This window comes from Oncorhynchus gorbuscha, linkage group LG09 (assembly GCF_021184085.1).
Source record: "Oncorhynchus gorbuscha isolate QuinsamMale2020 ecotype Even-year linkage group LG09, OgorEven_v1.0, whole genome shotgun sequence".
Lineage (NCBI taxonomy): Eukaryota > Metazoa > Chordata > Actinopteri > Salmoniformes > Salmonidae > Oncorhynchus > Oncorhynchus gorbuscha.
In genome coordinates this window covers 47,082,860-47,098,803 of record NC_060181.1, presented here as the reverse complement: position 1 = coordinate 47,098,803, position 15,944 = coordinate 47,082,860, and the positions used below count along the sequence as shown (strand labels likewise).

The following is a 15,944-nucleotide window of genomic DNA, read 5'->3' as shown; positions in this document are numbered from 1 at the left end:
TTGTGTATGTGTGCCTTTCAGAGGGTGAATGGGCAAAACAAAATATTTAAGTGCCTTTGAATGGGGTATGGTTCCAGGCACACCGGTTTGTGTCAAGAACTGCAACGCTTCTGGGGTTTTCACGCTCAACAGTTTCCCATGTAAATCAAGAATGAGTCACCACCCAAAGGACATCCAGCCAACTTGACACAACTGTGAGAAGTATTGGAGTCAACATGGGCCAGCATCCCTTTGGAACGTTTAACACCTTGTCGAGTCCATGCCCCGAATGAATTGAGGCTGTTCTGAGGGTAAAAGGGGTTCTCAAGGTGTTCTTCATGTTTTCTTCACCCAGTGTACTTGTACGAGTGTAAAGGTTTAAAGAAACAGTGCACTTTCAGAACCAAATCTGTATTTCAGATGTAAATGTTAAAGAAATGTCCAGACACTGTTTTTTACCATTTGACTTCATCATGCTCATTTTGCAGTATGGGGGTTTGAATTAAACATGAACAAAAACTCAAAACTTTCCCTGCATGAACATTCCTGTAATGTTTTCAACTCGTCAGACAGAAACAGCCTTGTAGGCTGCGGACACTCAAATAAGGAGATGTGATGCAGAAACGACCTCGCAACCACAGGTCCTCACTAGACTGGTGCTCTGCATGTCTATTTTTTCATTACAGTTTTATCAGGTTTTGAAGTGAAATTGTCCTCATTTGAAGGTCCTGTGTCAAGGTCCTCACTATTACAGGAAGACAGCGTGTTTGTGTGTGCGTGTGCGTGTGCGTGTGCCCTTGTGTTGCTGGTCACACTCCAAAACTAGGAGTAGCAGATTATAATTACCATTTGCTTATTCACCCACAAACAAACTACCATTAACATTTTTATGCTGCAGTCTCATGCATCTCAGTTTGAACAATTCTCACGTTCTTACCTTTCCTGAGGCTGTTTTCATCAGAGCAAATTCCCTGCCTGCTCCCAGCAATGCTGCCTCCTCGTCAAACCCCGTACCTGGAAAACACAGACACACACATTTTGATGTATGGACTTCTGCAGAGAAACACATATGCACAAATTCACTAATAAAAAAAGACATTATTGAAACACACAAAGACAGATACACATATGGAGACCGGCTCATTGCAATCGCTGGAATGGAATGAATAGAAAGGTAACAAACATGGTTTGCTTTCATTCCATTCCAACCCTTACAATGAGTTTGTCCTCCGTCACTAAATCAACAGTCTCCAGTCTATTCAACAGTCTCTTAAACCCACACATATGGTGAAGCCTCATATGCCAATATCTGACAGAGCAAGATGGTGTAGCATAAAGTTTCCCCTAGATGCTGATCTTGGGCCAGTTTTCCATTTTCCCCACTAATGGTTAAGGTTAGAATTGGGAGAGGGGAAGCGGATCCTACATCTGTACCAGGGGGAAATTTCACTGCGGAGCATAATCAGTAGGACTCACTAATGATGTGTAGGTCTTTCTCCAGGTCAAATAGAGAGATGCCGCAGGCATGGAGACACTTCCTGGCCAGTTTCAACTGGAGCTCCTGCTGCAGTGCCGGGTCCGTACTGGTCGCGTATATCCTCACCACAAACCCATCCTGAGGGAAACATGGCAAAGGCTTATTTAGATCCACATTGAAATATAGCAAGTATGAAGGACACATAGTTTTGAGGTCATACTGAAGCTGGCACTCATTAGCAGGGTAGCAAAATGTCAAACTTGTTCTCAAAATGTCCAGGTTTTCCAGAAATCCTAGTTGGAAGATTCCTGGAATCAGGAGAGAATAAGCAGGAAATCCAGAATCTGTTCAACCACAATTTCTGAATTACCTGGGATCATTTAGAAACATTCACGGAATTTTGCAAACCTAGTCCTGAGTAACACACTTGGATGGAAAATGACTGAGGATAATAGAAGATGATATTGCCACTCCTATTTGCCATATTTTCAATTCAAGCCGACTAGAAAGTGTACCCCCCAGGCTTGACAGGAATCTAAAGTCATTCCGCTACATAAGAATAGTAAAGCCCCCTTTACTGGCTCAAATAGCCGACCAATCAGCCTGTTACCAACCCTTAGTAAACTTCTGGAAATAATTGTGTTTGACCAGATACAATTGTATTTTACGGTAAACAAACTGACAAATTTTCAGAACACTTTCAGGAAAGGACGTTCAACAAGCACAGCACTTAGACAAATGGCTGATTGGCTGAGAGAAATTGATAATAAAAAGATTGTGGGGGATGTTTTGTTAGACTTCAGTGCGGCTTTTGACGTTATCGATCCTAGTCTGCTGCTGGAAAAACCTGTGTTGTGGCTTTAACAGTCTAACAGAACACAGAGGGTGTTCTTTAATGGAAGCCTCTCCGAAATAACCCAGGTAGAATCCGGAATTCCGGCAGCTTGTCTTAGCCCCTTACTTTTTTCAATCTTTACTCATGACATGCCACTGACTTTGAGTGGCATGTCATGTGTATAGTGTTAAGATGACTTAACACTATACACGTCAGCTACTACAGCAACTGAAATGACTGCAACACTTAAAATACCTGCAGTTACTTTCAGAGTAGGTGGCAAGGAATAAATTAATATTTCTAACTGTATTTGGGACAAATCATTCACTAAACCCTAAACATCACCTAAAACTTGTAATAAATAAATGTGGAAATTGAACAAGTTGTGGCGACTAAACTACTTGGAGTAACCCTGGATTGTAAACTGTCATGGTTAAAACATATTGATACAACAGTAGCTAAGACGTCCATAATAAAGCACTGCTCTACATTCAACCACTTAAGCCTACCCCCTACTTTTTCGAACATTCTGTTAAAAATCGCGCAACATTTCAGCATCCTGCTACTCATGTCAGGAATATAGTATATGCATATGATTAGTATGTGTGGATAGAAAACACTGACGTTTCTAAAACTGGTTAAATCACGGCTGTGACTACAACAGAGCCTGTGTTTCATCGAAAAGCGCAAGAAAAACTGATCACCGAAAACTGGGAAAAATATCCATGCGCCACTTGCATGTATTGTCTATGGGGAAACCAAATTCCATGGGGCTGAGATTGCAAGTCCTACAGCTTCCACACGATGTCGCCAGTCTTGTCAATTGATTGCCTGGGCTTTGTTTCTTGATCAAACGAGTAAGAAAGAGCCCATTCCTTCCGGTCTCCGACAGGATGTTTTGGACGAGAAATCTTCGACCATGAGTTCAAGACGTGGAGCTATTGAATACACATCGCCCCGTGATCAATTTGATAGATTATTAACGTTTACTAATACCTAAAGTTGGATTACAAAAGTATTTCGAAGTGTTTTGTGAAAGTTTATCGTCGACTTTTTTAATTTAAAAAAATGACGTTGCGTTTTAAAACTGTATTTTTTCCTGTATCTTCATAGATCGATATTTAGGGTATATATGGACCGATTTAAATCGGAAAAAAAGATGGGACATCTAGGAGTGCCAACAAAGAAGATCGTCAAAGGTAATGAATGTTTCATATTTTATTTCTGCGTTTTGTGTAACGCCGGCTATGCTAATGATTTTGTTTACGTCCCCTTCAGGTATTTCGGGGTGTTGCATGCTATCAGATAATAGCTGCTCATGCTTTCGCCGAAAAGCATTTTAAAAATCTGACTTGTTGGCTGGATTCACAACGAGTGTAGCTTTAATTAAGTACCCTGCATGTGTGTTTTAATGAACGTTTCAGTTTTAACGAGTGCTATTAGCATTTAGCGTAGCGCATTTGCATTTCCAGATGGCTAGATGAGACTCCTGCGTGTCGGGTGGGCTTAACAGGTTAACAGCACTATCAACAAGGCAGATTCTACAGGCCCTAGTTTTGTCGCACCAGGACTACTGTTCAGTCGTCACAAAAAGGGACTTTAACAAAATTAATTGCAATTGGATCAAAACGGCATCACGGCTGGCCCTTTGATGTACACAGAGGGCTAATATTTATAATATGCATGTCAATCTCTCCTGGCTGAAAGTGGAGGAGGGATTGACTTCATCACGACTTGTATTCATGAGAGGTATTCCACATCAAGTAACAGATGCAAGCAGTACAATTACATAAAAAATACAAAATAAAAATACCTTATGGAACAGTGGGACTGAAGCAGCAGACACATGCAGCAGACACAACAATAATGTTGTTGACTCATCCTATACTCATATTTGTGGCGAAGGCATTCGTTTTTACGATAGGTATATCATTTTTTACGATATGTATACGGTGACACCACTATCGTTGGGGTACGCCCACACCATTCCAACACGGGTGGCGCAGTGGTTAAGGGCGCTGTACTGCAGCGCCAGCTGTGCCACCAGAGACACTGGGTTCGCGCCCAGCCAGGCTCTGTCGAAACCGGCCGCGACCGGGAGGTCCGTGGGACCGGGAGGTCCGCAAAATTGGCCTAGCGTCGTCCGGGTTAGGGAGGGTTTGGCCGGTAGGGAAATCCTTGTCTCATCGCACCAGCAACTCCTGTGGCGGGCCGTGCGCAGTGCGCGCTAACCAAGGTTACTCAGGTGCACGGTGTTTCCTCCGACACATTGGTGCGGCTGGCTTCCGGGTTGGATGGCGCTGTGTTAAGAAGCAGTGCGGCTTGGTTGGGTTGTGTATCGGAGGACGCATGACTTTCAACCTTAGTTTCTCCCGAGCCCGTACGGGAGTTGTAGCGATGAGACAAGATAGTAGCTACTAAAAACAATTGGATACCACAAAATTGGGGAGAAAATGGGGTAAAATTCCACAAATAAAAAAAATTAAGAAAAGCTGCTTTTAACACACTTTTGGGGCAAAAAAAGTATTGTCAGCCACCAATTGTGCTAGTTCTCCCACTTAAAAAGATGAGGCCTGTAATTTTCATCATAGGTACAGCCTCTTAAAGAAGAAGTTACAGGTCTGAGAGCCAGAAATCTTGCTTGTTTGTAGGTGACCAAATACTTATTTTCCACCATAATTTGCAAATTCATTAAAAATCCTACAATGTGATTTTCTGGATTTTTTTCCCCTTTTGTCTGTCATAGTTTAAGTGTACCTATGATGAAAATTACAGGCCTTTCTCATCTTTTTAAGTGAGAGAGCTTGCACAATTGGTGGCTGACTAAATACTTTTTTGCCCCACTGTAATTAGCATTTTGTGGAAGTACAACTATTTCACTCATATTGTCGTTACACTGAATAAAAACAAACGTAACAATTTCAAAGATTTTACTGAGTTACAGTTCATATAAGGGAATCAGTCAATTTAAATAAATTCAATAGGCCCTAATATATGGATTTCACATGACTGGGAATACAGATATGCATCTATTGGTCAAAAACACCTTAAAAAATACAATTTAAAGGTAGGGGCATAGATCAGAAAACCAGTAAGTATCTGGTGCCTCAGTGGCTCTGTAGCTCAGTTGGTAGAGCATGGCGCTTGTAACGCCAGGGTAGTGGGTTCGATCCCCGGGACCACCCATACGTAGAATGTATGCACACATGACTGTAAGTCGCTTTGGATAAAAGCGTCTGCTAAATGGCATATATTATTATATTATCATGCAGCGAGAAATCTCCTTCGCATAGAGTTGATCAGGCTGTTGATTGTGGCCTGTGGAATACTGTCCAACTTCAATGACTGTGCAAATTTGCTGGATATATTGGCAGGAACAGGAATAAGCTGTTGTACGCGTTGATCCAGACCATCCCAAACATGCTAAATTAGTGACATATCTGGTGAGTATGTGGGCTATTGAAGAACTGGGACATTTTCAGTTTCCGGGAATTGTGTACAGATCCTTGTGACATGGGGCCGTGCATTATCATGCTGAAACATGAGGTGATGGCGGCGGATGAATAGCACAACATTGGGCCTCGGGATCTTGTAACAGTACCTCTGGAAGTTTGAATGCACATCAATAAAATGCAATTGTGTTGGTTGTCCTTAGCTTATGCCTGCCCATATCATAACCACGCCTCCACCGTGGAGCATATTGACATCATCAAACCGCTCACACGCTGTCTGACATCTGCCCGGTACAAATGAAACCGGGATTCATCTGTGACCTGCACACTTCTCCAGCGTGCCAGTGGCCATCGAAGGTGAGCATTTGCCCACTGAAGTCAGTTACAAAGCCCAACTGTAGTCATGTGAAGACCCAGGTGAGGAATACGAGCACAAAAAAGCATTCTCACATAGGTGGGAAAGGGCAGTGTGGTGAGCAATTGCATCATCTGTGGATCTGTTGGTGTCGGTATACGAATTGGAGTGGGATGATGGTGTTGTGGTGTGTCATTACCAACCTTTCAAAGCACTTCATGGCTACCGACGTGAGTGCTATGGGGTGGTAGTCATTTAGGCAGGTTACCTTCGTGTTCTTGGCCACAGGGACTATGGTGGTCTGCTTGAAACATGTAGGTATTACAGATTCTGCCAGAAAAGGTTGAAAATGTTAGTCAAAACCTCTACTGACTCCCCATCCCGCAAGCGGGAGCGTAATTATCGCCTGCCACTAATTAGCATAACGCAACGGACATAAATATCCCTAGAAAATATTCCTATTCATGAAAATCACAAGTGAAATATATTGAGACACAGCTTAGCCTTTTGTTAATCACCCTGTCAACTCAATTTTCAAAATATGCTTTACAGCCAAAGCTAGACACGCATTTGTGTAAGTTTATCGATAGCCTAGCATAGCATTTTGTCCAGCTAGCAGCAGGTAACTTGGTCACGGAAATCAGAAAAGCAATCAAATTAAATTGTTTACCTTTGATGAGCTTCGGATGTTTTCACTCACGAGACTCCCAGTTAGATAGCAAATGTTCCAGTTTTCCAAAAATATTATTTTTGTAGGCGAAATAGCTCCATTTGTTCTTCACGTTTGGCTGAGAAATCGCCCGGAAATTGCGGTCACGAAAACGGCAAAAAAAGATTCCAAATTAGCTCCATAATATCGACAGAAGCATGGCAAACCTTGTTTATAATCAATCCTCAAGGTGAATTATTCAAATATCTATTCAATAATATATCCATCGGGACAATTAGTTTTTCAGTAGGACCGATTGGAGTAATGGCTACCTCTGTATTTTACACAAGAATCTCTCTGGGGGCATCAGGTGACCACTTGCGCAATGTAGCCGCCTACGGCTATTCTTCAACATAAATGCGTAAAACTACGTAACAATGCTGTAGACGCCTTGGGGAATACGTAGAAAGCGAAATCTGGTTGATAGCCCATTCACAACTCAACAGGGACTCATTTGGAACGCAGCGCTTTCAAAATATGCGGCACTTCGGGATTGGATTTTTCTCTGGCTTTCGCCTGCAACATCAGTTCTGTTATACTCACAGACAATATCTTTACAGTTTTGGAAACGTTAGAGTGTTTTCTATCCTAAGCTGTCAATTATATGCATATTCTAGCATGTTGTCCTGACAAAATATCCCGTTTACTACGGGAACATTTTCTTTTTCAAAAATGAAAATACTGTCCCCGAGTCACAACAGGTTTTAAGGCACTTGCCGGTTGGTCCGCGCATACTCAGAGTAGACGTCCTGGTAATCTGTCTGACCCCGCAGCCTTGTGAATGTTGACCTGAAGAAAGGTCTTGCTTACATCAGCTACGGAGAGCGTGGTCACACAGTCGTCTGGAACAGCTGGTGCTCTTATGCATTCTTCGGTGTTGCTTGCCTCGAAGCGAGCATAAAAGGGCATTTAGCTCGACTGGTAGGCTCACGTCACCGGGCAGCTCGCAGCTGCGTTTCCCTTTGAAGTCCGCAATAGGTTGCAAGCCCTGCCACATCCGATGAGCATCGGAGCCTGTGTAGTAGGATTCAATCTTAGTTCTGTATTGACGCTTTGCCTGTTTGATGGTTTGTCTGAGAGAATAGGCTGGATTTCTTATAAGTGTCCGGATTCGTGTCCCGCTCCTTGAAAGTGTCCGGATTCGTGTCCCGCTCCTTGAAAGTGTCCGGATTCGTGTCCCGATCCTTGAAAGCGTCAGCTCTAGCCTTTAGCTCAGTGCAGATGTTGCCTGTAATCGATGGCTTCTGGTTGGGATATGTACACCCGGTCAATGTGGGGATGACTTCATCTATGCACTTGTTGAAACCGGTGACTGAGGTGGTGCACTCCTAAATGCCACTGGATAAATCCCGGAATATATTCCAGTCTGTGCTAGCAAAAAAGTCCTGTAGCGTAGCATCATCTGACCACTTCCGTATTGAGTGAGTCACTGGTACGTCCTGCTGTAGTTTTTGCTTGAAAACAGGAATCAAGAGGGTAGAATTATGGTCAGATTTGCAAAATGGAGCGCGAGGGAGAGCTTTGTAAGCTTCTGTGTGTGCGGTCTAGAATTTTGTTTCTCTAGTTGCACGTGAAATGCTGGTAGAAATGAGGTAAAACGGAATTAAGTTTGCCTGTATTAATGTCCCCGGTGATGGGTTCTGACTCCTAAACTTGAAATATTTTTAAAATCATCAGATATCCTATGGAAATGGAGTGTTGTAGTCTGGTTTCAGCACCAGAAGTTAATGGTTATCTGTGGGAGAAATGTATATGGGGGAGGCAATTAAGCTTGGAATATACTGAGTAAAGGAAAAGCAATCGCATGGTTGCAGTCACTGATAGGGTGGAGAGATGAGGAGTGGGGGGCCGAGGTCAGGTCATAATGGAGAAGGAACAGTTAATTGCCTGCATCACTTAACTTCCTGCCTAGCGATAAAGACGTAATGTTTAGAGGGAAGGAGGTGACTGCACCCAAATTGGGGTATATATACACTTGTGCTGGTGGAAACATGTCTGTCTGTTCAGCTGTCTGACCCTTTGGGTGAATAAACTTGGTTTGAGCTTTCATAGTTGTCCGTCAGGTTCTAAATAACAGGGTAAAAATTAACAATGGCCACAAGGAGCGCCGCTTCTGGATGAACATTTTCCTGTTTGTTTATGTATAGCTCGCTGAGTATCGGTTTGTGGTCGTAATTAGATGGCTACGAATAATATCGATAAACTCTTGGTAGATTGTGTGGTCTACAGCTTATCATGAGGTACTCTACCTTCAGGCAAGCAATGATTTAATATTAGACATCGCACACCAGCTGTTATTGACAAATAGACACACATCCCCACCCATCGTCTTACAAGACGTACCTGTTCCGTCCTGCCGATGCACGGAAAACCCAGCCAGGTCTATATTATTTGTGCCCTCGTTCAGCCACGACTCGTGAAACATAAGATATTACCGTTTTTAATGTCCCGTTGGTGGGACAATCTCAAACGGATGTTCAATTTACTTTCCAATGATTGCACGTTGCTCAATAGAATGGATGTTAGAAGCGGGTTATACCCACCTGACAACGAATTCTCACAAGGCACCCTGATCTCCGCCCCCTGTATTTCTGTCTTTTCTTCACACGAATAACAGGGATTTGGGCCTGGTCTCCGGGAAGCAGTATATCCTTCACATCGGACTCATTATAGAGAATCTTTGTCCAGTTCAAGGTGAGTAATTGCGGTCTTTTCGGTCATAAGAGATGGTAGCAGCAATAGTATGTACAAAATAAGTTGCAAAAAACTACCAAAATAGTACGGTTGGTTAGGAACCCGTAAAACGGCAGCCATCCCCTCCTGCAGCCATTATCTGCTCCTGCATTCATCACAGATATCAGCAAACAAAGCATTTGGGTCTGACATCAATATGTGAATAACTACAATGATATTTTATTATGGTAAATTTCAGAAAATGTTATAACATAAACCTACTGTTGACAAGTAGGCTATGGTGTAATGGAATGTTTTGCCTTGTGTGGTAGGATTTGACACTTAATTTATGTGTCAAAACCAGCCATAAAATAACGCAATATATGACAAAAGGTCACGGCCACAGCATGAAAAATACTGACCATGCTGTTATGATCTCTGTCGGGGCCAGCAGCTCTCTACATTATAATATAATAGAAATCTCAGACAGGACTTCAGACTGGGTTTGTAACCATTTAAGGAGTGGGAGTTGCTGGTATGTATTGGCCCTATCCACTCCTCTCTCTCAAGAAGAAGAAAAGAATGGAAGAAAACTTTAGCGCACCTGGAGTAGGTAGGTAGGAGTATGTGTATGAGAGAATGAGGAGACTCACATCTTTGCAGGCAGCAATCTGGTTGATGTACTCTCCGTCAGTGAAGACTATGTTCTGGCCGTCTGCCTGTAGGCCTATGGAGAGGAGAGAGTGAGCAAGATGAGTGCATTTATACAAAGAATAAGGAGATTAATTTGTCATGCTCTTGACAAAGGTATTCAGCCGAAACGTTGTGGATTGGCATCCGTTTCCTTTAAAATAAACATATTATTTTCTCTTAAATTTGCATACTGTAAAAACAGACAGTGTTTAAGTGTTGTCTGCACATTGAATCGATAAAGCTATGTAGCCATCTTTGTCCTGTGGCTATTTGTCTACTTTGTTCAATCAGGAATATTGAAATATTGTAGTTACAAGCCTTATTTTAGCGTATATTATTGATATGATAAAGGGTATATTGTCAATCACTGGGTGAGCAGGTTATAAGACCCTAATAATTTTTTATGAGCCTTAAATATTATTATTAAATGTTTCCAAGTTAATCTCAAGATAAAATCTAGTTTCAGAAGCCTCGTTCACTGGTTCTTGACAATAGTAAGTAACCTGATGATTACAAAAATTAAGAATACACACCCCCAGGCGCGCACGCTTACAAATTAGGTGCATGAAAGAAATCCTTGCCCTGTTTATTATAACACACAATATGGGGGACAAGGAGGTGTTACTGTGTGTTGTCATGTACCTGGCATGGTGATGGTTCCCTCATGCTCCAGAGTCTCTGGGTTGATCTTGATGGCCGACGTACTGTGGTTGTTACTCATATCCCGGTACAACAGGCAGCCCTGCATGACCACAATCAATCTTTTTTTTTTTTTTTTTTTTTATACACTACTTTTAGGACTGCATGTCACAATTTGTCCCAAAAGCAACCCTGACCAAGCCCTCAGAGTTTGAATGTGTAGGACAAAGGAATACAAACAATGCTTCATCAATAAACGTTATTTTGGGGGTAGATGTCTATTCCTTTCTAATCCACTAAAGGTCTTCAGTAGGAGCAGAATCATTATCGACCCAAGCCTTTACTGCATTGGGTCAAATGGGGGGTGATCCAAATCAATGCAGTGAGCAAACGGCATGGTACAAGACCATAACCATAACTCGCAATGAAATAGAATTCCACGTTGCCTATAGTCTTACTTGTGATGTCAATTTTAATAAATAAATAAAATAAAAAGAATGAGGTTAAGTTACCTGAGCAAAACCCAACCACGATCTCTTCTCCTTCCGATTCCTGATGCGTGATGTGGAATTATACACATGGCCCTGGAATACAAACACACATATTGGTCCAATTTTAGAGCGCAACCACAAACGCACAGCCAAACGTTAAGACACAAATATATTCCCTCAATGATGTATGATCCACTGTCAGCACTATGTGGCATCAACAATCAACCTCAGAAATGAGGGAATAATTATGGAATCTGGGAGAAGTTTCAAATATTTTATTTAATCTACTACTTTAGTACAGCAGAGTGCTATTATGGAGAGTCTCCTCTTATCAACCAACTGGGGCAGTAACTGGAACATTTGCCTATGAGAAATGTGTTTGAAATGTTTAAATTCTCACTCAACTTATGGCTATGTGATCAAAAGTCAATGGAAGGAAAACACAATGCTTTGTAAGAATTTAGGTATGATGAAGTCTTAATTAGTATGTGCTGTAATCTACTTTTCACTTCAACAAGCAAATTATATTTAAAAGGAGCAGGACAGAGTCATAAAACCATTGTTGCTGTGGAAGACTATTGCGTTACAAAAATGGTTTTAAAAACCTTTCTATATAAACTGGCAAAGAAACTATGATGACTATGCCTGCAGTGAGCAATGATGTGTCACTTCTGTAGCCGGAGCCCACTTTGTAGAGGCCGTCCTTGCAGAGCAGGTAGCATATACGCTCTTTCACGTACACGCACACACACACCAACCCACCTTCCTACACCCCACGTACCCTGACAGTGCCGCTGTAGCCGGAGCCCACTTTGTAGAGGCCGTCCTTGCAGAGCAGGTAGAGGAAGGAGCCATCGGTCTGCAGCAGGCAGCGCTCATCCTCGTCGATCGTCACCTCCTTCAACACCCACTTGTTCATCAGCGCCACCCGCTTGATGCCGTTGCCGAACCAGTCCTGGATCTGGATCTTGCCCACCAGCACAGCCTGCACGCTCCTCTGTAGCGCATTCAGAATGGTCGGCACCTGGGACGAAGAGTGTGGGGGGGGGGGGGAGAGAATTAATGGAAGTGAACTGTAATAAAAATGGGAGACTATGAAGTGGACTGTTTTGGCTTTTCTTGACTGTGGAGTGTTTGGTAGAAAGGTCCGGTTTGATATCAGGGCTCCAGAGTGCCGAAAACGTAGTCGCAATTTGCAACCCTTTTACTTGAGAAAAACACATTCTGATTCTATTATATTTAGAGTAAGCAATCTAGCTAATGTGTTTTCATTTCTCTTCTTCAGGTGAATTAGCCCCACGTTATATTAGTGAACATAAAAATGTAGACAAATTCTGCTCAAAATAAGCCCCAAAAAAATCAGAACCTACACTATATATACACAAAAGTATGGACACACCTTCAAACTAGTGGATTTGGCCATTTCAGCCACACCAGCTGCTGACAGGTGTATAATATCGAGAACACAGCAATACAATCTTAAAAGTCAAACATTGCCGGTAGAATGGCCTTACTAAAGAGCTCAGTGACAGGATGCCACCCATCCAACAAGTCAGTTTGTCAAATTTCTGCCCTGCTAGAGTTGCCCGTCAACTGTAAATGCTGTTATTGTGAAGTGGAAATGTCTAGGAGCAACAACGGCTCAGCCGCGAAGTGGTAGGCCACACAAGCTCACTGAATGGGACCACCGAGTGCTGAAGCGTGTGGAGCGTAAAAATTGTCTGTCCTCGGTTGCAACACTCACTAGTGAGTTCCAAACTGCCTCTAGAAGCAACATCAGCACAATAACTGTTAGTTGGGAGCTCCATGAAATAGGTTTCCATGGCCAAGCAGCCGTACACAAGCCTAAGATCACCATGCGCAATGCCAAGCGTCGGCTGGAGTGGTGTAAAGCTCACCTCCATTGGACTCCGGAGCAGTTGAAACGCGTCTGATGAATCACGATACACCATCAGGCAGTCTGATGGACGAATCTGTGTTTGGCGGATGCCAGGAGAACACTACCTGCACCAATGTACAAGTGCCCAATGTAAAGTTTGGTGGAGTAGGAACAATGATCTGGGGCTGTTTTTCCAAATTTGTGGCAAGTTTGGGGAAGGCCCTTTCCTGTTTCAGCATGACAACGCCCCTGTGCACAAAGCAAGGTCCATTCAGAAATGGTTTGTCGAGATGTGTGTGTGTGGAATAACTTTACTGGCCTGAACAGAGACCTGACCTCAATCCCAGCGAACACCTTTGGGATGAATTTAATGCCGCCAACTGTGAGCCAGGCTAATCGCACAACATCAGTGCCCAACTTCTTTGGCCTAACATTTTCATTGAACTAGATATTGTAGAGTCTTCTGGTGACAATGGTGTGGAAGAAACAGTGTCGTTGTCACGGAGGAAGTTGACTGAGTTTGTAAATCGGTGGAATGCCCGGTGGAAGCAGAGATTGCCAAATGCAAAGCTAATCCAAAAAGAGAACACAGAAATAAGGCTGTTGTATAAAACACTCTGGATTACATCTTCAAACTAAAGGGCAAACATGGCATCGATGGAGGGAGAAGCATTCATCCATGAATACTGGTAAGAGTCTAGCTAAATCTTCAGATATTATTGCTACCAAACGGTGTTCCATACACATTTTGCGTAACCGCGACATTTAAACGAGGCTGTAGCGACTGTGTTGGCATTAAAATCAGGGGTGTAAGCTGTTTCTATTCAAGCGTTGATTGACAAGGTAATGGACCAAAAGTATTCGAGAAAAGATGAAACACGTACCTCTGATGCTGTACGTTACATTGTGATGTGTACCAACGTAACATACGGCACACAATGCAATTCATTGTGTGGAGTGCAGCGTCATTCCACCAGGGGTTAACGCTTCTCTTGCAAATTAAAAACATGCTTAACCATATACACTTCATAATTCATGATTTAAATGAACATTAGTTTTAATATTAGTATTGGTAATAGTAAACATTTTTCAGGAGTAAGGTGCTAATGTCAATTTGGTCATCAATAAACATTGACTCAATCAATGAATTCCATAAGACTGATGTTCAGAATCTTAAGAAGAATACCATCCTCTGACCTGCATTTACACAAGCAAACCAGTCACCTTCTCACAAAGAGCTTTCTTTTTTTGCTATCACGTTTGCTGTGCCAACCTATTCAGGACAGTTGTGGGTTTAATAATTGTGAAATCTCACATGCATGTCAGTAACGCATGTCCTAAATTCTATTAAACTTCGCAAATCACATGCTCTAACCAAAATTTAGACGCAACATTCCTGTGTGCCTCTCTTTCTGCTCTTGATTGTGCATAGCTAAAGAAAATGAACGGGACTCTTTAAAAAGACAGCACGTCACCATACTGCAATAGTTACTATATGAACGCTGTGGAACGTTTTTGGACCATTGGCTTCCCTGTAAACAGGTAGCAACAGGAGGCACGAGCCACCTCCCTAAGGCTCTTCCCTGCCTTCACCTCCTGTAGCTGTTCGGGGGTGTAGTGGTACGGTTTCTTGGGCTCTTGTTGGGCCTTTCCCTTTCCAGACATTTCCTGTCATAATACAATTAAATGAGGGTTTTTTTGTGTTCATGCAACATACTTTATTAAGATAGTGCAAAGAAAATGGACACACAAATGTGGATATCATTTCCATGCAATAACATTATGTTGGATTACATATTTCAGGGAAAGAGCAGGTGTTCTTATATACTCAGTGTAGTTGACAAGAGTTGAGTTGGTGTTACCGTTTCAAATCTTTTTTTATTTTAACACTGTTGCTTTATACAGTAAAACATTTAGTGGTTTATAAAAGTATTTCTCCCATGTGATTGGAAATTGTAATATTAACCCTAATCATTTGCATGCTTCGTTCATCAACATTAAACAAAAGCAACATATTCCTTAATCTCTCTCTGAACAGAATCACATACAGTGGGGAGAACAAGTATTTGATACACTGCCAATTTTGCAGGTTTTCCCTACATACAAAGCATGTAGAGGTCTGTAATTTTTATCATAGGTACACTTCAACTGTGAGAGACGGAATCTAAAACAAAAATCCAGAAAATCACATTGTATGATTTTTAAGTAATTAATTTGCATTTTATTGCATGACATAAGTATTTGATACATCAGAAAAGCAGAACTTAATATTTGATACAGAAACATTTGTTTGCAATTACAGAGATCATATGCTTCCTGAAGTTCTTGACCAGGTTTACACACACTGCAGCAGGAATTTTGGCCCATTGTGGCCCACTCAAATACTTGTTCTCCCCACTGTACATCCCTTCTGAAAATAAAGTTCTCTACTTTGTGTAACTCATATTTAAATGTATATATGTATCAAGACATTATCAATGGTGAGTGTAAAGTTAATTACATGTGAATTCATTCAAATTTAAATCAAGTGTATTTTTCTTTACTGCATGCCATCGTGACGCTCAAAAGCAGTGACAGCCGCTGCTTACTTCTGAAAATAAGACCCCTATTCAAATTCGACACAAACCTTCAAATAGGTATGTAATGAGACATTATAAACACTTTAGTGTTTTGACATTTTAAGTACGGGTGAAAAAAGCAGTTTCCCAACACGACACATCTTCCCCTATCACTATCACTCAGTAGCCTTCGCTTCCACACCG

The 15,944-nt window shown here is 42.0% G+C and overlaps 1 protein-coding gene across 1 annotated transcript in view; it reads right to left on the bottom strand.

The window, feature by feature from the left end:
* The window catches only part of LOC124043719 (E3 ubiquitin-protein ligase MYCBP2-like), a 320,564-nt gene that overhangs the window by 242,436 nt on the left and 62,184 nt on the right, over positions 1–15,944 (bottom strand). Inside the window, 6 exon segments of the mRNA XM_046362606.1 lie at positions 917–993; positions 1,456–1,594; positions 10,134–10,207; positions 10,816–10,915; positions 11,325–11,396; positions 12,085–12,327. Coding sequence (XP_046218562.1) covers positions 917–993; positions 1,456–1,594; positions 10,134–10,207; positions 10,816–10,915; positions 11,325–11,396; positions 12,085–12,327 — 705 coding nt within the window.